A 23,862-nucleotide genomic window follows, 5' to 3' on the forward strand; every position below is an offset into this window, starting at 1 on the left:
TAAGAAGTCTGTGCACATATCTAAGGATGGGAAGAAAGCTTATTAATAAAATCAATGTTTGTTGAAATTATTAGTCTTCAATCAGTCAGTGGCTGAATTGCCGTTGACCTCCACAAAGAGAAACATGGGAATTTCATTTACAGAGCAGAGATATGAATTCAGTACTTAATCATTCCTCATTTATATCAGGTTTTTATTTTCACTTGCTTTGAATTATTTCCAGATTTTATCAAAATAATAAAGAAAGCAATAATCTAATTGTCATTTATCTCTCACAGCTGTCAAATACACTACAATACAGGAGAAATAATTAAGTGGGAAAAAAGAAAGTAAAGGATTGAACGATTAAATCTTATGGAGATTTATGAAGTTCAGATAAGTAGAGTAGCCAAACAATTAAAATAGTAAACAGCAAAATGTAAAGTGTTCATCATATTGTTTTACAGCTTTTGTGCTTCTATGCTGTTAGTTTTTGCAGAGAGAGGGCATGTCACATGGATGGGAAACTGCCTACCTCAATATCCCTCAATATCTCAATATTTCCCTGAAACAAATTTTAAGTTTAAAGTGCCTTGCATCTGAATGTAACAGAAAGTTGAGTTTCAGTCCAATAATTAATTGATATATGTAAGCCCAGGGCAAACTATTGAGACAAAATCAATGATAATTCCTGCCTTATTACAAAGTTTTGTGTAATTATTCTCATCTTGTTATTCTCTTTCTTTAGTTTTCCCGATGAAGTTCAGATTGAGGTTCATGTATCCTTACTATAGCCAACCTAGAAATGACAACTTGCCTCAGTTCTGATGAGTTGAAAAGAGAGATAACTCCAGATAGCAAAGTCACTACATCTAACTGAAGCAATGTTAGCATGCAATATATTAGGCTATGGTACTTAAATATTTCTCTTCCATGCCAGATAAATTGAAAAATCCATTTCAATTGAAAATTTAGCTTCTTCACATGGGAATTATTTATGTGGGCTGTCCTGCCTTCCAAAGAGTAGTGATTTATTACAGTGAATATTTTCTTGATTCCTGGGCTCAGAAATCAGGAATGAAGATGATTCCATGACACCTTTACATCAAAAAGCTTAAAGAAAATTCTAAAATGTCTATATATATTTATTTGTGCACAAACTGAATAGCATAATCCAGCATTCTTATAACTTTTTTTTCTTCAGTTTTATAGATAGATTACTTCAGGAGTGAAGTGATGAGGCCTTTATAGGAATCAAGGTTGATGCTCAGAGCTGACTTGATTCATAAGTGCAGCCCACTTACTCCTTCAGCTCTTCAGGGGCTTATGAGCTTGTTAGAGTTGCATGAAATCATACGTTGCCAGTAGATTTAGCCAACAGACTACCCTAGAGCTGGACTTGCTTTCTGCTTCACCTTGTAACCCACGTACGCAGGGTTTGCACTGGGATCTTCAGTGGTTATCATTTAGGAACTCTATCAGTAAACTAAAGGGAATTCAATTACACTGCAAAGGGTTCCTTTCCTGGTTCGGTTGGTGTTTGAGGGAAATAGAACAGGTCGTTGTTAAGAAGAAGACGGAAAGATGACATTCCAACAAAATTAAATTAGAGGAAATCAGTGAGGTTTGAAGAACCAGTCTGAACGAAAGCAATAGACAAAGGAAGTTGTACTGATACAAAAAGTTGTCTACTTTTTTTAGCGGAAAGTTAAAAATACAGAATTTAATAATAATCCAATAGGTTTATCAGATTAGTCCTATATTCAATTAACTGAATGTCTCAGACTTTTTTGTTCTTTGATTTCTTACTACAGAACCAGACTCCCCACCCCAAAATGTAGAGATAGTAAATGTGACTGCAACAGAGATAAACCTGAAATGGTCACCACCTGAGCAGCCTAACGGTCTCATAACTCACTATGAAGTTCTATACAGTGATTCCAATGATTTATTTGTGAGGAACACCTCATCTACAAATATATCACTTACTGAAATGATGCCTTATACTCTCTACAACATCTCTATAAGGGCATTCACTAGACTTGGCCATGGGAATCAGTCATCTCTCCCACTTCTGGTGAGAACTTCTGAAACTGGTGAGTGTATAATTTTTTGGAAAACTATATTTTTTCTGACAAGTGCTTTATGGTGCCATTTGATGCTTGGAAGTCCATGTTAATTTATTTTAAAAGTAGGTTTTTGCTTTGCAAAGCAGAAACTTTGAATCCTCTTTTTTCTCTTGTATACACAAAACAAACATGAGGAAATAGTATGAGTGATTAAAAAGTAAAGAAAACAATTGGAATACACATGTCTCATGGCATCATATATTTTGCTATTTGTCCTCAAGTATTTCTTGTATCTTGCGGGAAAATAAATTTTTATAGGAAAGTAGGGTTTCAAAATGTGATTGTCTTGGAATACAATTTATGAACTAAAATTTTGTAAGAAATCAATTCTAATGGTTAAAAAAATCAGGATTAACTGATAAGGTGCCTCTTTGTAGTAGCTGAGTTTGTTTGTTGCTGGAAATATTTTGGACAATGCACAAATAAAATTAAATTTTTCCAATAAAAGTATAAGTGGGGATTGGGAAGAAAGGATGAATATTAAAAAGTTGTAACAAGGCATTGTTGGCTTTAAAATAAGATAATGTAGGAAAAAGAATATAAATTAAAGAGGGAGGGTCATTAGCTTTTCAGTGGAGCTAAACAGGAGTTGCATTGGGAAAAATTCTGAGAACAGTGTTTGACACGGAGGAACAGATGTTTGAGTTAAGCTGTAGGTTCAGAAATAAAAAGTGGCTCATTTCCTTCAGGACTCAGATATATCGAGATACATCTGGTATGACACTCGTACCTTTCTGAGGCTTTTTAAAATCTTGACTAATTTCCTGTCTTAGACAACTGGGTACTTTGTCTATACCTAGAGTTAGATCTGGAGTTAGATGTGCTCTGTTCATTAGAATTTTCAGTAAGGAAAGACGTGCCTGTATTGCTCTATCTCAAAAAGGCGTGGGGAATATGCATTAGCTTCTTGATTGTTAAGACACAGTAATTATCACTGGGAACTCCTCGTTTCTGAAGTGAAATTTGATTTGCGACATGTGAAGTAGGTGTGGTCCAGAGCTGCCAAACAAATCACAACTCATGGAATGAGAACACAGGCAGCTAGTTTTAAGAGTTCATGAGATTGAACTCAAAATAGAGGCACAAAAACATTGTACTGATTTGGTGGTACTTCTTTTATTGCTGTGGGTTTTGTTTGTTTTTGTTGTTTTTTTTTTTTTTGACAGACATGATAGATATATCGGCATCTGCCCAATTGATTCAGTGTACATATCCATAGATGTTTTTTTATTGTTCTTTTTAACTTAGTCATATATATTTTCTATGTTTCATTTTCAAGACCCTTCACAGTGCCTAGCTCCCCTGATGCTCAGAACAAAAATTTGAATTCCAGCTGCCTGTGATAGAGAATGCAAAAACATCTTTTGAGATGAGAAGAATAAAAATAAAAGAGGAGCTGGAAAATGGAGCATTTTTAGTGGACTAAAACCTATTCATGGGCTGATGTATTCAAAAGGCTCCTGAGAGCATTTTGTTATTATTCTAACATGAAATTAGGCAAAAGTGGGGGCTGATTCCACTGCCTCCACTGGCATTTATTCCCTTTCTGGATATTGTCTCCTTTGAAATTTTAGCAACAAACACACGACAACAACAACAACAACAAAAAACACACAAAAAAGGATAAAAATAAAAATATTTACAGTGTTTTTCATTTTAACCAATTTAAGAAAATGATTAAGAAATCAATGAAACTCACAGGAATCTTTTACAAGTCTAAATTTTACCTTCTAGTTCCCAATTCTGCACCAGAAAACATAACGTATCGGAACATCTCATCCACGGAAATTGAGCTGTCATATTTTCCACCATCCATTCCCAATGGAATCATACAGCGCTACACGATATATCTCAAGAGGACTAATGGAACCGAGGAAAGAGTTATAAACACCACTCATCTGGTACTACGTATTACAGGCTAGTATATAATGATATGAATCTTAAGGCAACTGCAACTTGTTCTGAGAAGGGCTCAACAGACCAACTAATGCAGGACAGATTCACTGGATGGACAAGATCATTCTTGTCCATGTATAGTTAGGTGCCACTTGTCCTAGGAAGTATCCAGTTGAGCCCTATAGTACTGTTGTGGAATGGACCATGCGTGGTATACAATCTAACGTGTCTCTTACTGTGTTTTAACATTTAAATTTAAATTTAATTAAACTTTTTTGACATATTTATCATTGTGACAAAGCACTGAGGTCACCAGTTTTATTGTGAATATGATACTTCCCTTTTTACTCACTTTTCCATCTTTTGATTTGTTAAGTCATTATGATGCATTAGCCTGCTCTATCAGGGATTAGCTAATTCTGGCCACTCAATACCCTAACTAGTAAATTTTCAAAGAAGTGCTAAGGACAAACATCTAAGCATTCCAGAAATAGGAAGTATAAAATGGTCTAGAGGGCAAAACATATGAAGTTTGTACAGCCCAGAGAAAGGAAAGCTGAGGGGAGGCCTCATGGTGTCCTACAGCTCCTCATGAGGAGAGTAGAGGGGCAATGCTGAGCTCTGTTCTCTGGTGACCGCAACAATACCCAAGGGGATGACATGGAGCTGCATCAGGGGAGGGTCAGGTTGGGCACTAGGAGAAAGTTATTCACCAGAGGGTGGTGAGCACAGCCCCAAGCTTTCGGAATTCAAGAAGTGTTTGGACAGTGCTCTCAGAGGCTTTGATTTTTGGTAGTGCTGTGTGCAGCCAGTGGTTGGATATGATGACACCTGTGCATCCCTTCCAACTCAGGATATGATTTTAACTGGTAATGAGCACTTCGCCCCTTCTATTGTTCATGCGGAATATTTTATGTTCACATTTTCCTAATGCTCATTTTAATATCTAAAGGCACAAGTGATAGGCCTCTTCAGCACTTCAGAACTTCTCCTTGTGACACACAATCTCAAGTTTTTTTCCGTTAATAGAAGAAGGTTCCCTCACTGAATGTTTGATTTGCTGGACTTCTCTTCTTCATTTAGATTTGAAGAAATACACAGAATATATGATAGAAGTGTCTGCTAGTACCATGTTGGGGGAGGGCCTTCATAGTGTACCTCTGCGTATACTGACTGATGAGGATGGTAAGTCAAAATAGAAATTGTGATGTGTCATTTTCTACTTGTACTCCTAACCTATTACACTTCATGTTCAGGTTTTAGAAACGTTTTTGTAATTATAACTCTATTAATATCCATCTATCTACACATTCAACTATTCGCGTCCCTTTGTGTGTGTGTATGCATATGTGTGTTTATAAAGGGAGGAAGACACTAAGAACACAAATTAAAGCTGCATTGGCATAAACATTGCACCATGCATTCCTAAATTAAATCTCATTCCATGTTGTTGGGAGCACTGGCTTCTGATTATAGTAGGTCTTTGCACATCTCCCAGGTACTGATGTCCTTACATACATGCCATCAGTAATAAATATTTGCTCAATAGTAACATTGCTGGAGCACATTGCAAACAGCTAATTTGGATAAATCCATCTTTTACTAAGAGTATTTTTATTTAGAGCAATGCTAATCCTGTTCTTCAGCAAGTATCCCCTGAATAAGAAATTCAGTATGAACTGGACAAAAAGATATGGCATTCATTATTTCATAGATCTTTTATTATTATTCAACCATTGATGGTAATACATGTAAAACAATAAATACAGCTGTCACCATTTTTGCTTCTAAATACAGACACTCAGTGGCAGCTTTTGTTCATGAAAAATGTTTTTTCTTAAATCTACAGAACTTTAAAACTTTTATGCCAACTTCTAAGATAGTGAAAGAAATAACAACTGAGAAACAGTACTTATAATACACCACGTACTTTATTCACAGGAACATAGTGTTCCAAGTTTCAGACCAAATGTTTCATAGATGTGCTAATAACTATGCTCTTATTCTCGATTTTCATGCATGACTACAATTATGACTTGAATTTTTAGTACATGATGCTTTTTGGTTTAATTTGAGAGGAACAAAAGTCATTCTACATAGTACTACTACTATCTGTGAATCAAAGTTTATTTCACAATAACATGCTTCTACAATGTTATCACTAGTGCTTACTTAGGTACATATTTATTCAGCAATACTTATAAGAACTTTAGAGTACTTCAAATGGAATAAAATTAAGCACGATCCAACATTTTCACTTACTTTTTCTGTTTCCCTACAAAATTGTTACATGGTATCACATAAAGTTCATCTTAACATGAATTTTACTGATCTCAGTCAATGCCCATCTTCATATTTGCCCTTGTGAGACATAAAATTTATGAATGTGGTCCTTATTGGATGGAGTGAATACATTTTACCACTGCTTAGTGTCCCACATTTTACCATCTCTCAGTGCCATGCTTATTGATTTTTCCACATTTTGGTGCTTCGTATAATTATTTCCAGCACCTCTTTGCCCTCAGGGGAACTATTTTGCTGTATTTTACACATGTTCATACCTATAAAGCTCTTGCTTTTATTAGAAGAAAAAACATTGCAGCAATGTACTCGGACAGTAGGTGAATCATTGTGACCTACCAAATACACTGTTTTCTCATGAAGTACTTTTTCCATTGAATCACAGAAACAGATGTTCAAGCACCACCATGCAAAATCTTCTTTTATCATCTCTCAGAAAAAGGAAGAGAAGCTGTGCTATAACATTAGTTGATGGATACTGTGCTGGTGTAGTACAAAGTTAATTTTCCATCACAAATAATTACTGTCCTATGTAAGGGTGTTGCATATCCCATAGATCTTAGCTGTTTACCAAGATGTTGTGTCCCGTTCTCTTATTTTATAGCTCCTAGTTCTCCTCCAGAATCCCTCGCAGTAAAACAGTTGTCGGGTGTCACTGTGAAGTTGTCATGGAAACCTCCACTGGAGCCAAATGGAATTATCCTCTATTACACAGTTTATGTCTGGTAAGATTTCCTGGAAATAGTTCTGAGGATAAATATTAATCTGTAACCTAGCAGGAATGTTGGGTTTTTCTTACACAATATGTTGATTACATGTTTTTGGTGAATGCATATTCATCCAACACTTAGAATGTTGGCCTTCTGTGTACACGAATTCAGATATAATGTAGTAGCTGAAAATTGGAGTGTTGAATATCCTGCAAAGTTTTTCTGTTCTTTGTTTTTTCTTTTTTCTTTTTAATGATGGGTTTTTTTTTTCAGTGTAAATTAATGTTTGATTTAGATTGTGTTGGCTTTCGTTCCATACTGATTTGGCCTGTTTTGAGGCAGGGCACTGGCTTATCCTAAAGTGTAAAGATCTGAAATTGATGTAAAATAGATTTCTTTTGTAGAAAGTGCATGAAAGAAATCTGAGAGCTCTTCCAGCAACCATCTAAATGACATAAGAACTCAAGAGTCACAGTAATAGTCTGTATGTACTGTTATCCTTAATGTTGTATTTTGTATACATTATATTTATGGAAAAAAATTTTAACATATGTTTTTCATTTACTACATTGTTTTCTCTTCTGTCCTTTCTGCTTCTGTGCATTTTTTTCATTGTCATTGCTCCTGGAATGTTTTCTAATCTTTCAGTAGGGATTTTGGTATTTTAAAACTTAAAGGTTCTTTGCTATTCTCTGCATAATATAATTCATTCTAGTGATGTGTTATCTCTTCAAAGATCTAAATATAACTTCTAGGATTAAGAAGATTTTGTTGTTGATTACTTTTAACAATCGCATTTACAATGTATCATTCTATTGCCACTACAAAAGACACTGGAAGAAAATAATAAAGAAGTCCACCTTTTGAGATGTGATCCGAGTGTGCAAATTATCAGTCTTTATTATTGAGCTTACATTTATTAATTTAACATGACTTCAGTTTTGAGGCAGAACTTGGCCTTGATTTCTACTGATTTTTTTTTTTTTTTTTTTAAGTTATAACTTCCAGCAAAGTCACTTCTCAAATGAGCAGGAGGGAGTCATTATTCCAGAAGAGTTAAATTTGGCCTGGCTTGATCCTTCTACTATGTTTGAAAGGTTTTGTGCTCTTTTACCACAAAGAAAAATAAATTAATGCCTATCTTACATCTAGGAAAGTGTTACATCATAATATGGATTATCATTTTGATACAGACTGTGTTCAAAAGTTTGAGGTTATAGCACTTTCTTTCCTTATATTGTCTAAAAGCTTACTAATTTTGCTGTGACAAGTTAGTTAGAATTTGTCATTAAAAACCATCACTCCATTGAACCATCTCTCCAAATATCTCATTTGAGCAACCACATGACTTTTTGAAGTAACCCTTGTCCGTTTTCCCTCCATATTCTCCTTGCTGCGTCTTATCCATCCTTACTGTGCCAAATCTAAAATTAGACAGGCATTAGGTATCATCTTGAAGCAACAAACTCACTCATAACTTTTCACAACTTCACTTATTATTTTTTTCCTTTTTACATTTTAAATATTTAATGGATTTGGCTATGTGATTTCATCTAGTGCATTTTAATGTGAGATTTGACAAGGCAAACTGCCTAGGTGCTGCTTTCTGCTTTTGGGGGTCATCCAATATTTTACTTGGAGATTGTTACTCCCAGAGCTTCTTAATAAAGGAAGAAGCTAATACTGATGCTAAATAAATGTTCTTTCTCTTAACTACATTGCAACAGTTACAGAAAAATTGGTAAATTTAAAGATTTGAGAAAAAGAATTTGCAACTTCTAGAACACAAAGAGTAACATTCTCATTTTTATTATCTTTCAAGGCTTTGTCTCAGTATAAGTTGCCTTTGAGTACTAGCAAGCAGCAAAGAGATTTTCTGGGTGCTTTGATCTACAAACTCCTATTCTCTGAGTCTGCACTGCAGTACCAAGGTGTATTAACAAAACTGTTTAACTTGACAAGAGCTATTAACATTTTTCTGTAGTAGTTAAGCAACCAATACCTTAGTTCTTTCAAGAAAGTATTTCAGACTCAAAAATTGTTATTCACCTGTTCAACAAATTTGTGTGAGATAATTACTGACTAAATCTACTTAAGAGTACAGCTTTTTCATGAAACTGTGGTCCCTATCTTTTTCACGTACGCAATTTCTCAGTTCTTTTGTCTCAGTTAGTCACTTAAAACTTAATGTTTTTCATTAAACTTAGTTCTTAAAATTCCTCAGCTTAGTTTACCCTGCTACACCTTTTTCTCATTGTCTGTGAAGCCTGCATCCACCTTTGTCAGTGTTTTCTTATTGCTTTGATTACAGTCTCTGCTGCTTTCCAAACAGATAATCAACTTTTATTGAAATGCTCCAAACTCTAGATCTTCTTATCTATGATCTAGTTGTTGAGATGTTATGAGAATGCAGTTACTCAGAACGGGAATGTTTGCAGCAGTAAGCTGTAAGTTTTCTTACTTAAGTTATAAGCAGTTACATTTTTCCACACTAAGAATATAATGGGCAAAGATCCAAGAAAGTATGTCTTTTCTTCATATAGAATCTCATAATGGCAAAGCTTCATATCTCTTTACAGACTACTCAGACTCTCAGAACTTTGAGAATAATATAAATGTTAGTAACATTTTCTGTTATCAAGACTATTTCCCAAGAAAAGATGAGCCTTTTTTTTTTTTTTTTTTTTTTCATTTTGAACTTGTCAAATTATAATTCCCCTATGAAATCCCATTAGAGGCACAGGGCATCCAGTCATTCAGAATTGTTTTCAGGATTGGAATGTTATCTAGCCTTTTCTGTGCTAAGTTTTCATAAAATATTAAATAACAGAATTTTAAAATTCAAGATAGTTGTTCCTGTATCTTATTTTATTTTCTGATAATCATTTCATACCTATGCTAATACCAGCGTTTTATTAATGTTACATCTTATAGTCATTCTAGGCTGGTTTTGACCTGACTAGAGTTCCATTCTGATCCCCTGCTACATTCCACCAGAATTAACTCAGCACCAGCTAATTCCTGTTCCATATCATCTTCTATTATTCCATTTATAACTTCAGCCTTCTGACCAATTTCACAGAGTCACAGTAGGGCATGCTCCCTGCTATAATCTTTTTATATTTCGCTATTTCTGTCTAGGGAGACAGTTTAGTTATGCCCTAGTGTGTCCTTCCCAAGGATACCACACTTGATAGCAATTACAGGATGGATATGCTCCTCCTTGATATTCCATATTATAATCTTCTTTGCTGATGTAATTTACATACATGTTTCTGTTGTGTTTTGTTTCGTTTCCTTTTTAAGTGAAATTAAGAGCTCCATTGAGATACAAAAGCACAGAAGTAAGCTTTTCAAATATATATATGGCAACATACATCAAGATCTTCCTTAAAGCCAAAAATATATGTATTTGCCACAAGATAGCATTTTTCTATTTGACATCATATACCACAGTTGTATCCATGCATAACTAATTAATAAAATATCTTTTCTTCAGGAATAAAATGTCAAAAAGGAGTGTTAATGTAACAGAAACATCACTGGAGTTCACAGATCTGGAAAATAACTCTGAGTATAGTGCATATGTAGCAGCAAGCACAAGATTTGGAGATGGCAACATAAAAAGTGATACTATAATATTCAGAACTTCTGAAGGAGGTAAGCTTATATACAACATGAATATTTTATTTCATTCAGCCTTGATTTTCTGTCATTATAAAAATATATAATATATTTTAATAGCTGTTTTCACTACCTTATTCTGACATAAGTTCTGATAGGAAAAATGCTCCTCAGAGGCTCTTTCACAATCTCATAGAGGTCTGAACAAAAAAATGAAAGCTGTACAATGATTTACTTGTTTGTTCTCTTTTAACAATTTTCAAAATGGTAGATCACTTCTTTAAATGGTCATATTGTATATAGTGCTGTGATTTTTTTTTTTTTAGTTTCTTTACTGTTTCTGGTTTTCCAACCAAGCATTTTGATACAGTGCATTCCTATAGGCATAGTACACAGGCATATTTCAGATCTATCATACAGAGATCAATTTTGCAACGATCAGTAGCAGGACTAGTTTTTATCAGAGTCATAGCTCAAAAGGGTTTTTAAAACACTGGGTTGTAGACTTTTCCCAGCCTTTGCTACGAATGCTGCTTTGGAAACATGAACTGATATTTTAGGGCAGGGGTTTAACGTATGGATCTTGGAGTTTCCCTTCCAATTAATGTTTTCATACGTTATACAAAATAGAACAGCACAAAACAAATGATCACCTACAGTGTTCAGTGCTCTACTGCATTTGTATGGAATGCTTTCATATATGGCCAGAACTATAGATGTAAATTCTTTTAAGCTGACATAAGGAATTGAGTTTGAGCCTCCTACATCTTTATGCTACTGACAAGAACCATATTCCTTACCAGATAGTAGGAGATTCTAGTTGAAGAATATTTACATGGTCCTTCCTGTATATTGAGTAGGATGAGGAAAGAGAGAAAAACAGAAATGATTGTATTGTCCAAATTTAAGTATCTGGTTAGCCTTCAAGAATTGTGAGCTTAAACTCTATTTATAATTGTCAAAGAGAGAAGGAGGCTTTTGATTTAGGTTTTCTGTGGGTTCCACAGCAATATGTGAAGCAACTTCTTCACAGTGAGAGTGATGGAGCACTGGAACAGGCTGCCCAGGGAAGTTGTCAATTCTCCTTCTCTGGAAATATTCAAGACCTTTCTGGATGCCTATCTGTGCAGCCTGCTATAGGGAGCCTGTTTTGCAGAAGGGTTGGACTCAGTGATGTCCAGAGGTCTCTTCCAATCCTTACAAATCTGTGATTCCGTGAAATCCTTTTTTTTTTTTTTCTCCTATTAACTCTATTTGGAGCTTAGAGACTTCACTTGGTCAACTTTAATGTTTATGAATTAGATATTGTCAAAATTCTGTCACTAATTTGTGGGCATGCACAATGTAGGCTTTCTATGTGTACAAACCAGTAAGTACAGGACAAATTCTATAAGACAAAAGCTTCTGTGTGCCTCTGCACCTAAATAAAAACACATCCGAAAAGTATGGTTTTAAAATGTTGCTTGCAATTTCAATTTTACTTTATCATTTCTAGAAGCAGTTTTTATAACATATTCAGAAATACATTTAATTTGACACAGGATGTTGTCAAATCTGTAGGGGCTATTTCATGAGTACTATAATGTACAAAACTGTTAGGTATGCTAAAACTTAACATATTTTCAGCTCCAGGTGATCCACCGAAAGATATTGTGTACAAAAACCTTACTTCCACATCGATAATGCTTTTCTGGTCTCCTCCTCAAAAGCCTAATGGAAATATACGGTACTATTCTGTTTATTTCAAAAATGATTCAGGAATATTTATACAGGTAAACTTCTTTTTTATATTCTTCAGTTGCATAATTCAGTAAAGTGTTCTAATAATTATTTTGGTAAACAGAACTTATATCAATTTTACAGTTATCAGTGTAATGTTTATTCATATTTTCTTTACCAAAGGCAGTTTTCTAACTTTCAAAGACAGAAGCACGACTTGTAATATTGTGTGTTGTGTTGTACATCTCATTGGACATTAAGCACAAGAAGAGTTATTTATGAAGCAAACAGGCCTCCTCTATTACTCTATAATGCAGAGCTTATGTACGGATATATGCACACATGTAATGCATGTATAAACACAACACGTAGACAGAAGACCCATTGCACATCCTTGAGACTATCTTATTCTGATCTGTCAAGTTGAAGTAATTCCTGTAACAGCTCTGTTTATACTTTTTTAGTGCATGTTTGCACAGTACTGAAAATAAGAAGGTAATACTGTCAAATTAGAGAACAGTTTATTATTTCATATTTTTGTTACTCTCAGAGATAAATTACTGCTTAGTATCTTGAAACCAAGACATTTAGAATCCTAGCATAAAGCATAAAAGGCAAATTTTATGTGATTATTCTTTGGTGATCTGGACATTCTCTTCTAGGTTTTTGTTGTTGTTGTTAATACTTTCATCCTTAATTATACATCATATTTATTAATTTTACATACAGAAATGCTCTCCTTTCTAAAAGTTTGCTTTTATAGAGCAGAAATTAGTTTCCTTTACAGGTTTTGCTTTATAAGCTTTATATATGGGGAAGAAAAAAAAAAAAGGGATTTTAATATCATGAAGAGATTAATGCATGAAAAATTACCTGTGCTGCATAAGTTTAACCTCAAGGTATGTCTAGTGTGAGGTATACGTGTGTTTGAGGATAATAGAAAAAAATTTCACAGATCTTAGAAATAACTAAATTCAACTAATAACTGGTTGAATCATTGCTGACGTGTTTCAATGTTCACACATCTCTGACTTCCCTGAAACTGTGTAGTTGCTAGACTCTGTCTGCATATTTTCTGATGCAATCAGGACCATGCCATGCGTTCACATTCTGATGAGATTAAAATTAGGGCTACAGTTCAGAGTGTCAGCTTCTACTTGCACACAGTACTGGACCAACAGCATTTTTCTTGTCCTAACAAATCCCTGGAGAAACTTTGACACCAGTTTGTTGCCTGAACAAACACATCCTATGAAATTTGTCTAATACTTGGACAACTAAATGAATGTTAGAGGAGGTCTACAGCCTATTACTGTGTTTAGGAAGGAGGGACTCCGAGATGAAAGAGTAAGGTGAAACTGATACAGTGAGACCTATTATCCCTCTGGATTTGCTGAGGACTCTGGAAATGAAGGATAGGGAAGATGGAGCACAGTACCATTTGCCAAACAAGATGAGGGTCCAGTTTTGTTGCAGCGTAAAGGAGTTGCGCAAGGGAAGGACAGTGGCATGGGTAGAAGTTTCTGCTGTGCTGTCTGATTATGTGCTTGACAGCAGAAAGACACTGCCAATAGCTGCACTTCTAGGTGTAGAAACCACTGTTTTCATCCTTTCAGCTTTGCTTTTTAACTCATTCCACTATGGGAAACTGCCAGAAGATAAATTTCAGATACTACTGCATATGTCTCTTACTGGACTTGGAAGATCATCATTAATGTATCAAACTGTGGTGCACTCCTTATCTGTCTGCTCCCCTGAACTCCCTCTGCCATTCACATCCCTCTGTTCACTGTTTGGCATGGCAACCACCATACCTACTCCCATACTGTTCCTTGGCATTTCCATGGATGTAAGACATTGAAACAGGAGAAAAAAAACAACTTTTGCAAATTCATCTCTGTCAGATACTTCATACTAAACTTTTACAACAGAGAAATGTGTGTGTGGAAGCCAGCGTGACTGGTGTATGTGTAGAAGTCCTCACACATTTTTCAACTCCTTGGAGTATAAAGCGCTTAATAAGAATAACATTATTAAAAACAGGGAATTTGTAGTTGCAGAGTAAAGCACTTCATTTAGTAAAAAAGAATCAAAAGACCTGAGATTAAAAATGCTATTTACTTCTTGGAGAGATACAGAAGGTCACAGGAAAAGTGGTTTCTTGTCCTAAAAAGAAAAATTACAAAAAGTTCGTAGGGTAAAGAATAATGCTTTGCTTTACAGATCTACATGAAAAATTGCACTGTGGCTGTTCATTTAGAGGGGTTTCAATGCTCAGACCTGGCATTTAGACCAGAACAACAGAAGGAAAACTTAGTGGTGGAGATTAGATTTGAGGACTTTGGTTGATGAGAGGGCCGCTTCAGTGGAATACTGGCAGGATCTGAAAAAAAATTGTCAGAGAGGGAGGATTGAATGGCAGCCAAATACACTGATCATTATCAAGTAAAGATTTCCAGTACAGTGAAGTGAAGTGGTAGTCTGTGGTAATAACTTCAGTGTTTTCCAGGCAGCATTGCTAGCAGGTAACAGAAGAAACCATCCCTTGCTCCAGGCTAGATTCAAGTTCAGCTGGATCTTTCAGATTCTCCTGTCACAAGTCTAGGGAAATTGCTACTTTTTGTTTTCTGCTCCTGGCTCTGCACCAGCGTGGTACAGAGATGATGCATTCTGACCAAGGACAACTCCTGCAATGTTGTTCTTGTTCTTGCTACTGCTATGTCATGCTGTTGGATTCCTGCAGTTAAAGCTTTCACAGTTTGAAACAGCAGCTTTTCAAATTTTGTTCAGTGGTTCCTTGTGTGATGATTCAAGCAGTCATATTACCCACACTCTCAGTGTTACCATGGAAGTAAGTGAAAGAATCAATGGAAGCAATTTTCTTGTTGCTACATAATGATCCATACGCAACATTATTGACTTGAACAAACTATTTTATTCAATCTCTGTACACTTGTGTTTTGATTGGAAAGAAAGTGAGAAAGGTGCAAGTTTCTAATATAAATTTGTGCGTGGACACATGACAGCTGTCCTGCTCCAGATTAGGCAGGAGAACCAGAAGCTAAGCAGGGAAAAAAAAACATGCTGCTCTTCTAACAGCATATTAGACCCCACAACATACAACTGGAACATGACTGGATGCAGTTCAGAGTGGAATTTGGCTTGATTCATCTTAGAATGCAGACAAGGATTGCAAGCAATGTGCTGTATTAACAAGCAACTTTTTTCTCTTGCCAGTACGACCAGTAGGGGAAAAAGGAAAATGCTCTTCAGTACAACACAGATTTTTGAAAAGCTGGTCTCAAAACAGTACAGATCACAAGAGGCAAGATAGCAAACAGTGTGTTTTATATTTCTTGAGGGATGGCTTCGATTAGGCCTCAAAGTATTACTACTCACCTGATATCAGAGTAATGTGATATTCTAACTTAAAATAACAATATGGTACAATGAACCTAAAGAAAAAAAACAATGGGAAAAGGTCAAGAGTGAAGAAGAGCAACGCTGTATTGTCTGAATAGAACTAATTACAGCTTTATGCCAATGGAAATTTCTGCTGCTGCCTAGGGTGAAGAAGATACTACTTTCTGCTGACACTTTCATGGCCTGTATTGCTTACATGTAGCTGCTTTAATAATCTGATACTTCGCTATGTCAAAACTTCTTTCATGTATGGATGAAGAAGGGGATAGAAGGAAGAATTTCTTCAGCTGTAGCCAAAGATCCTGAGCTGTTTGCTTTCATCTGCAGCCACAGTTAATTGTAAAACTTCCTATAGTGTCCTGTCCCCAGGGTACAATTAGTACAAGTTTCATCTTTTCTCAGTTTGTACCCACACAGCTCTTCCTGTTCATCCTTTACTCTTCATTATGTGTTCTTTTCTAATACTCTGTTATACTGGAAGTTTGAGGTATTCCTCACTTATCATTCCTTGGGCTCCTTGTATTAATGGGACTCTCTCTTTAAAAAGCTTTTTGTTGAACCACCAAAACCCCTGTTGTTATAGCATTCACATTAGTTCACCACATGCCAAACTGACAGGCAGCTGGCTAAATTGTAAAGGTATGCCTTTTAAAGTCAGAGTTGGATTTTCAGCTGTTCATATTAGTAAACTCACAATAAATCTAAACTCAAAATTTGATGTGGTACCTTTGACAAATTTAGCTTGAAAACTCAGAAATATTTTAAGTCCTTTTTTGATCATACTAGTTGTTATTACTATTCAGTTATTAATGTCAGCTACAAAGTATTACTCATAAGAAAAATATACAATAGTAGGAATAACAGGCGGGTAGTAGGATGATGCATCTCTTTCCAAAGGCATTTTCTGCCACACTGTGCTTGAGCATCAGGTTATTTAATTAAATCCCTTTTTTGATCCTTAGCTTCCTGCATCTTCCTCTGCCTGAGTATAAAGAAAACTCTTCCCAATCTTTTTCAGTTATTTACATGAAGACAGTGTTATCTTCCATCTATATTTAGATGAAAGTCATATATAAAGGTAGAATTTCTTTGTATTTTGCCTGATGTTGACCTAACCTGATCTTACATAGAATCCTCTCCATGTGCTTTAAGTCTGCCAGTAGGAACGGATATAGAAATCTGTACTGCCAATTTGTGCAGCTTCATTGTGTAAATGAGTGGTAGTAACTGTTGGCAGAAACAGTTGTGAATATCTCAAGGAAATCAACAAGTATTACCTCTTTATGTTTGTTTTTGTTTTGTTTTCCTACAGAAATAACGTAATTTTGCCTGTACAAAAAAATAATAATATGTCATGTTATGTTATACATAAATCAATAGAATTTGCAGGCAGACAAAGAAATCATGCACCAAACACTCAGCTATTTAGTAGAGAATATCACAGTGATTTCTTCAATAAGAACTTTCCTCAAGAGAAATATAGCCTAATTTTATTACATGGTTTTAACATGCCTTTCTTCATGCACAGTATTTCTGAATATGCAAACATTATTGTCATCTTAACTGCTGATGGTATCTGCTCAATGGGGCAGCGTGGCTGCTTGAGAGGAATTATACTGGTACTTCAAAGCTGGAGCAAAGGTTTGACTTCCTAGCCCTATACAGGATCTGACTATCTTCATCGGGTGCATGACCAACCTACAGTTTTCAAATGCTAAGCCAAACCACTGTGGGTTCTCTGATTGAGGTTGCTTTAAAACGATTAAGATGTGACAGATTTTGTTATATGGTATAGCTGACCTTACGCAAATAATCCAAATTATTTTTTTCTTTCCAGTTTCAAAATTAGTTCATTCCAAAACAGCCTCCTCATAATATCTGATCTAAAGCAGTAACCTATTGCAACAGTCATAGCTTTGGCGAAATTTTGTATGTAATTTGAAAGAAAATAGGATTTGGTTCTCATGCAGTTTTGATAGCAAATAACTGCACAAGGAAAAGAATTCTGTTTGTCCCTTCAGTTCACCACAATCCAATGAAGATGGTTGTTTGCATTAGAAATAACGACTTGTTCTAAATGATAAGCATAACTAACAAAAGGAACCATTTATCATGTGTTTTAGTAAGATCTCTGCTCCAGGAAACTTTTAGTTAAAAGTTTTATGTAAGATCTATTTACAATAGGAATAAAGTGAGGGAAGTGCTTTGGTTTACTTTATATAGATCAGACAAGACGATCACATGTGCTCATGTAATCTATGAACAATTTTGTTATTATTGTTTTGTAACAATTTTTTGTTATTTACCTGTTGCAATATGAATAAACTCACTGCAATATTACAGATCTAATGTGATTACAAACAATAAAAAAAAGTGGATTGAAATTCAATTACTACAAACAATAGGAAGAGTCGATTTGGTGTACTGTGGTGCTTAACAGGAGTAATACTTCACATCTTTGTATAAATAACTTGCATATTTCCATAAAAATTGGAACTTATTTGTAGTCAAAGTATAGATTTACTTCCCCTGAATAGTATGGTGAATCATCTCTCTCGGTGATGATGGCTAAATGGGAAGCTACAAAAAGAAACCAATGAATAAATAACATTGATTTTCAGTGATAACACATTTCTTTTTTCCTTCAGAATTTCACAAGTCATGATAATGACAGCAATGTCAATATGTCATCTGCAGTTTTGGATGATTTGGCCAAATACAGCCATTATACTCTATGGTTAACTGCAAGTACAGCTTTTGGAGATGGAAACAAAACCAGTGAAATAATAGATGTGTACACAGATCAGGATAGTAAGTGAATAACTTCTTGATGTTACAGTGTATATCAGTGCATTCAATTCAGTATTCACTCATATTCGTTATGCACTCATTCAGTAGTCACTCATTTTAAAATGATTTTACCTTTAAGATGGAAAAGTTAAAATAAAAAAAATCCAGTAAATCATACTTTAAAATTTTCCTTTGCTTAGAAGACATTTTGATCTGAGTCTTTGCTTTGTAATACAGCGAATTGTAGTTCAGAAGCTCCTTTTTTTGGATGCAATCAATAAGAAAATTATCTTAAACCATCGTTAAGGCTCTTTAATTAGTCAGATGTGACAGAGATGGTTATACATACGCGCTATGAAAATATTTTGCATTTGATAGTAAAAAATAAATAATTTTAAGAAGTTTTACAAAATATGTAGTGTTTTACAAATGAGATTTACAAATAATCGTATTTTGGGCATGTATTTCTGTTTTGGTTTTGGGTTGTTTATTGCTGTAATCCACATATTTATTTTTTGTTTTTCTCTCCCAGTCCCAGATGGTCCTGTTGAAAATCTGGTCTATCAAAACATTTCCTCATCTTCTGTGAATGTAAGCTGGCTTCCACCATCCCAGCCAAATGGTTTAGTCTTCTTTCATGTTTCTCTAAGTTTATTACAGTTGGGAACCAGTAAGATATTGTCTTTTCTTACTTACAATACAAGCATCATTTTTGACAATCTGGAGAAATACACCGATTACATTCTGAAAATCACACCAACTACTGATAAAGGATCTTCTGAACTGCATGCTCTAAGTCTGCATATAAGAACTGATGAAGATGGTAAGTTTAAGAATAGTTTTTATTCTTATTCTTGGAATAAGATTTTTTTATTATAATAATTTAATTATTATTATTGGAAAGTAAATAGTTTTTGAAAAGAAAAACAAACTTTATCTTTCTCATTTTATTTAAAACTTTGTTGTTTGCAAAATGGCAACCAACTGCTACACATTTCTCATGCTGAGTCCATGAAGTTGTATTTTACTCAGAACAAAACTTTAACCAAAACTAAACTATCTAATCTAGCTGAAACACGTTTTTCATTATAACTTGTATTTTTTTCTGAGGTTATCCTTTTTTATTCTCTTTCTTATTTCTTTTTGTAGTCCCAGAATCAGCACCTATAATCAAAACATTTTCAAATCTCTCAACTACCTCAGTTATGCTTTCATGGGATCCTCCTGTTAAGCCAAGTGGTATTATAATAAGCTATGATTTAAAATTGTTTGGGTCAGAAAAGAATGTTTCATTCTCTACCACCAATAATTTTATCATCTTGGAAGACCTTGTACCATCCACATTATACAGTATTTACACAGCTGCAAGAACAATAAAAGGATCTGGTCCATCTTCTGTTCTTCATTTCTACACGGATGAGTCAGGTAAGCAAATGTGATTCTAACCAACATCGAAATTTTTGCTGTATATTATTGCATCTGACTCAAATCTGACATCCCACATTGAAAGAGCTGAGATGAAAGATTTATTTTCCAATGTCTTGTGTGAAGAGCTCTCAGAAGAAAGAAACACTGCAAGAGAAATCTTTTCTTAGTTCTCCTCCCATCACAGTGTGCCAGAGGAGGTCATGTTCTGCATAGAATTACAAAAGTAATTTCGTGGAGGAACATCTTTTGCTTCCAGAATGTATTAGAGTTGATCAAGTGTCAAGGAACTTGAAGAAAGCAACTTCATCTCTCTTTGTGCAAAACTGAAAAATTATAAAACATGGAAATATTTCTGACATTGTTTCAGGTCTCCTTTACAAAAACCTCCTCTCACCTTTGTGGTAAATGATGCTATCTTGTAGGTATATGTATAGATATAGGAAGACAAATACATTTCATTCCAAGAATAAATTCCAAGACTTTTGTTAAATGTCTCAGTTCTTACAATGGGCCCATTTAAATGACAAATAGTTTTTTTTAGATATCTGAGAAGATCCCTTGCTGACTAAACATATTCCTGGTTAATGGAATCTGCCTCAGCAATTCCAGAGACTTAGCATACAAGAGAAGTGTTTGTGCTGTTAAGCTTATGAGTTGCAGAAGTCATTCCCTGTCTGCCTACTGTGCAGTCTTTTGCAGTCCCCATGGGAAATGAGGTGCTGTCACGACCCCAGTTTCTTCCATGGTTCTTGTTTCAGGCCAAAAAGAAATAAAATAAATACATAGGAAGGAAGAGCCAATCTATTGAGTTCAAATACAAATGGTAACAAACATTCATATGTTCTGCTGCTTCTCTGAAGTGCTTGGTTTTGCTTGGAATATTTGTAATTTGGATCTAAAGAGCATTTTTCTTTTGCAGTGCCATTAGCTCCACCCCAGAATTTGACCGTTACCAACTACACTGCAGATTCTGTGTGGCTAAAATGGGATCCAAGTCCTCAGCCAAATGGTGTTATTACAAGATATAATCTAAAGATTTATCACAACGACACTGAAAAAATATTCTCTCAGGTACGTTTGTAGTATTTGTGTTCAATTTCTTTGCCAGATAAAGTCTTCTTCCAATCTTCTACAAACAAAATTTATGACAAATACTTTAAAGGTCTCTTCTGCTCCCACAGTTAGGAAACTTCTATACCCTCCCACCATGCATATAGCTGAGATTTTAAAATTTAGTAGAAAAATGTAGTTACATCTTAATTTGCTTTCAGCATCTAATATTTCACTAATTGCAAGCTTTATTAATCTTTAGTTCGTATTTCCTTTTAAGTATAATGTTAGAAAATGACAGAAGTGACTTGTTTTGTGGCCATTTTGTATCTGTGGACTTCCAACATTCAAAAAGAAGAAAAGAAATTCCTCATCATCTTGAAAAAAAAATGGTTAAAACTTGTTTAGAGGTTTTCATTTATTTATTTTTTACAGAATAGCAGGATAAAACTTAACTGCAATAGATGCTGTAAAATTAAGTATAGAAATTGATCAAGGCATTTATGTCTGGTTCCTTGAATGGTTAGCGAGCGGAGACCAACATTGCATCTCAGGCTTAGAAACTGTAGTGTTCATGAGAGACACATGGAAAAAAAAAAAAGCTAGAGTGAGAAGACATTGCTGCAATCAGCTATAAGTTTGAGACAATGTAAGGTCTGCTGTGAGACTGTGAAGAGAATCTCCCTCAGCAATTCTAGAGACTTAGCATACAAGAGAAGTGTTCGTGCTGTTAAGCTTATGAGTTGCAGAGATCATACCTTGTCTGCCTACTGTGCAGTCTTTTGCAGTCCCCATGGGAAATGAAGTGCTGCCATGACCCCAGTTTATTTCCATGGTCCTTGGAGGAGCTGAGATACCTTGCAGATACAACAGATGCCTTTGGAATCACATTCTCTGAGAGCCATGAAGTTCCCCAAAGGTTATTCTCCACTGTCTCTCTGAGGCAGACTCCAACCCAAATAAATTACAGAAACTGCATCAATATTTGAATGAAAATGCCATGCCCCACATTTCTTTGTGTCCAAGAAACCAGATTTAGGTTGTAGCAATGAGAAAGACAGCAAGCAATTTATTTAGAAATACTGTAGTTAGGCACCATAATTCTCTGATAACATGAATCCTATAAAATTTTCACCAGGTTTTAGAATCACAGAATATCCTTAGTTGGAAGAGACCCATAAGGATCATGGAGTTCAACTCCTGACTCCACACAGGACCACTCAAAAATCAGACCATATGTCTGAGAGCATTGTCCTGATGCTTCTTGAACTCTGGCAAGCTTGGTGGCACGACCCGGGGAGGCTGTTCCAGTGCCTGACCACCCTCTGGATAGGAATGTTTTCTTGATATGTTACCTGTCTCTCCACCTGACACAGCCCCATGCCAGTCCCTCAGGTCCTGTTGCTATCACCAGAGAGCACCTGCCCCTCTGCTTCCCTTATGAGGATCTGTAGACTATGATGAGGTCTCCCTTCTGTCTCCTTCAGGTTGAACACATTGAGGGACTTCAGCTGCTCTTCATACATCTCCCCTTCACCATCCCTGTAACACTTTTTTTTTTTCTTGCTGAAGTTCAGATCTTTCCCTGGTGCTTTTGGAGTCCTTTCAAAATATGCACAAAATATAGCATAAGTGTGTGTGATGTCCCCCATAAGTTCCTCATAGAGAAGCTGTCAGTGTAAGAGCTGGATAAGCACACAGTGAGTTGGAATGAAAACTGGCTGAATGGCCAAGCCCAGAAGACAGTAATCAATAGTACGAAATCTCAGAGACCAGTAGCTAGCAAAGTATTCCAGGGGTCAGTACTGGGTCCAGTCCTGTTTAACATCTTCACTGATTCTCTGAATGAGGGGGCAGAGTGCAGCACCAGTAAATTTGCAGATGACTTGAAATGGGGGGACTGGCTGACTCATGACAGAGCTATGCTGCTATCCATAGAGCCTTTGACAGTCTGGAGAGGTGGGCTGACAGGAATCTCGTGGGGTTCAGCAGAGAAGAAATACAGAATCCTGCACCTGGGAAAGAACAATTCCAAGCACCAGGACTTGCTGGGAGTCAGCCTGATGGAAAGCAGCTTTGCAGAAAAGGACCTGAGGTCCTGGTGGGCACAGAGTTGAACATGAGTCAGCAGCACACCCTTACTGCTTAGCAGGCTGATGGTATTCTTGGGAAAAGCGTCACAGCACGCCAAGAGAGGTGATCCTTCTGCTCTACTCAGCACTGGTGAGGCCATAGCTGGATCACTGTCACCAGTTCTGGGCCTCCCAGTACAACAGGGGCATGAATATTTTGGGAAGAGTATAATGGAGGGCCACAAAGATGATAAAGGGACTGGAGCACTTCTATGAGGAGAAGCTGAGACAGCTGGGACTATTCAATCTAGAGAATAGGAGTATCAGTGAGGACATTACTAACGTGTATAAACACCTGGAGAGAGGATACAAAGAGAACAGAACCAGACTTTTTTCATTGGTGCCCAATGATAGGAGAAGAGAAAATGGGTACAAACAGGTTCTGTCTAAATCTCAGAAAGCACTTCTGTGCCATGCGGGTGACACAGCACTGGCACAGGCTGCCCAGAGAGGCTGTGGGGTCTCCTCCTTGGAGGTTTTTAAAAGTTGCCTGGGCATGGGCCTGGACACCCTGCTCTGGCTTTCCCTGCTTAAGCAGGGGTTGGAATAGATTGCCTTCAAAGATCTCTTCCAACTCTAGCCATTCTGTGACTCTAAAGAACTGCTACCAGCAACTGTACTGTGTTTTTTAGCTCTTCATCAAACTCTGTTGAGGTAAATTAAGGGAAATGTGAAGCTATG

At 35.9% G+C, this 23,862-nt stretch overlaps 1 protein-coding gene across 1 annotated transcript in view; it reads left to right on the forward strand.

Moving 5' to 3' along the window:
* PTPRQ (protein tyrosine phosphatase receptor type Q) overlaps positions 1–23,862 on the forward strand; it is a 120,342-nt gene that overhangs the window by 42,917 nt on the left and 53,563 nt on the right. The window contains 10 exon segments of the mRNA XM_042816092.1: positions 1,752–2,075; positions 3,843–4,025; positions 5,088–5,189; positions 6,910–7,030; positions 10,515–10,675; positions 12,266–12,411; positions 18,430–18,592; positions 19,104–19,394; positions 19,721–19,996; positions 20,919–21,070. Of these exon segments, the coding sequence (XP_042672026.1) occupies positions 1,752–2,075; positions 3,843–4,025; positions 5,088–5,189; positions 6,910–7,030; positions 10,515–10,675; positions 12,266–12,411; positions 18,430–18,592; positions 19,104–19,394; positions 19,721–19,996; positions 20,919–21,070 (1,919 nt within the window).

The sequence above is a fragment of the Centrocercus urophasianus genome, unplaced genomic scaffold, assembly GCF_019232065.1.
Source record: "Centrocercus urophasianus isolate 14NV4802_14NV808 unplaced genomic scaffold, USGS_Curo_1.0 seq_15, whole genome shotgun sequence".
Taxonomy (NCBI): Eukaryota; Metazoa; Chordata; class Aves; order Galliformes; family Phasianidae; genus Centrocercus; species Centrocercus urophasianus.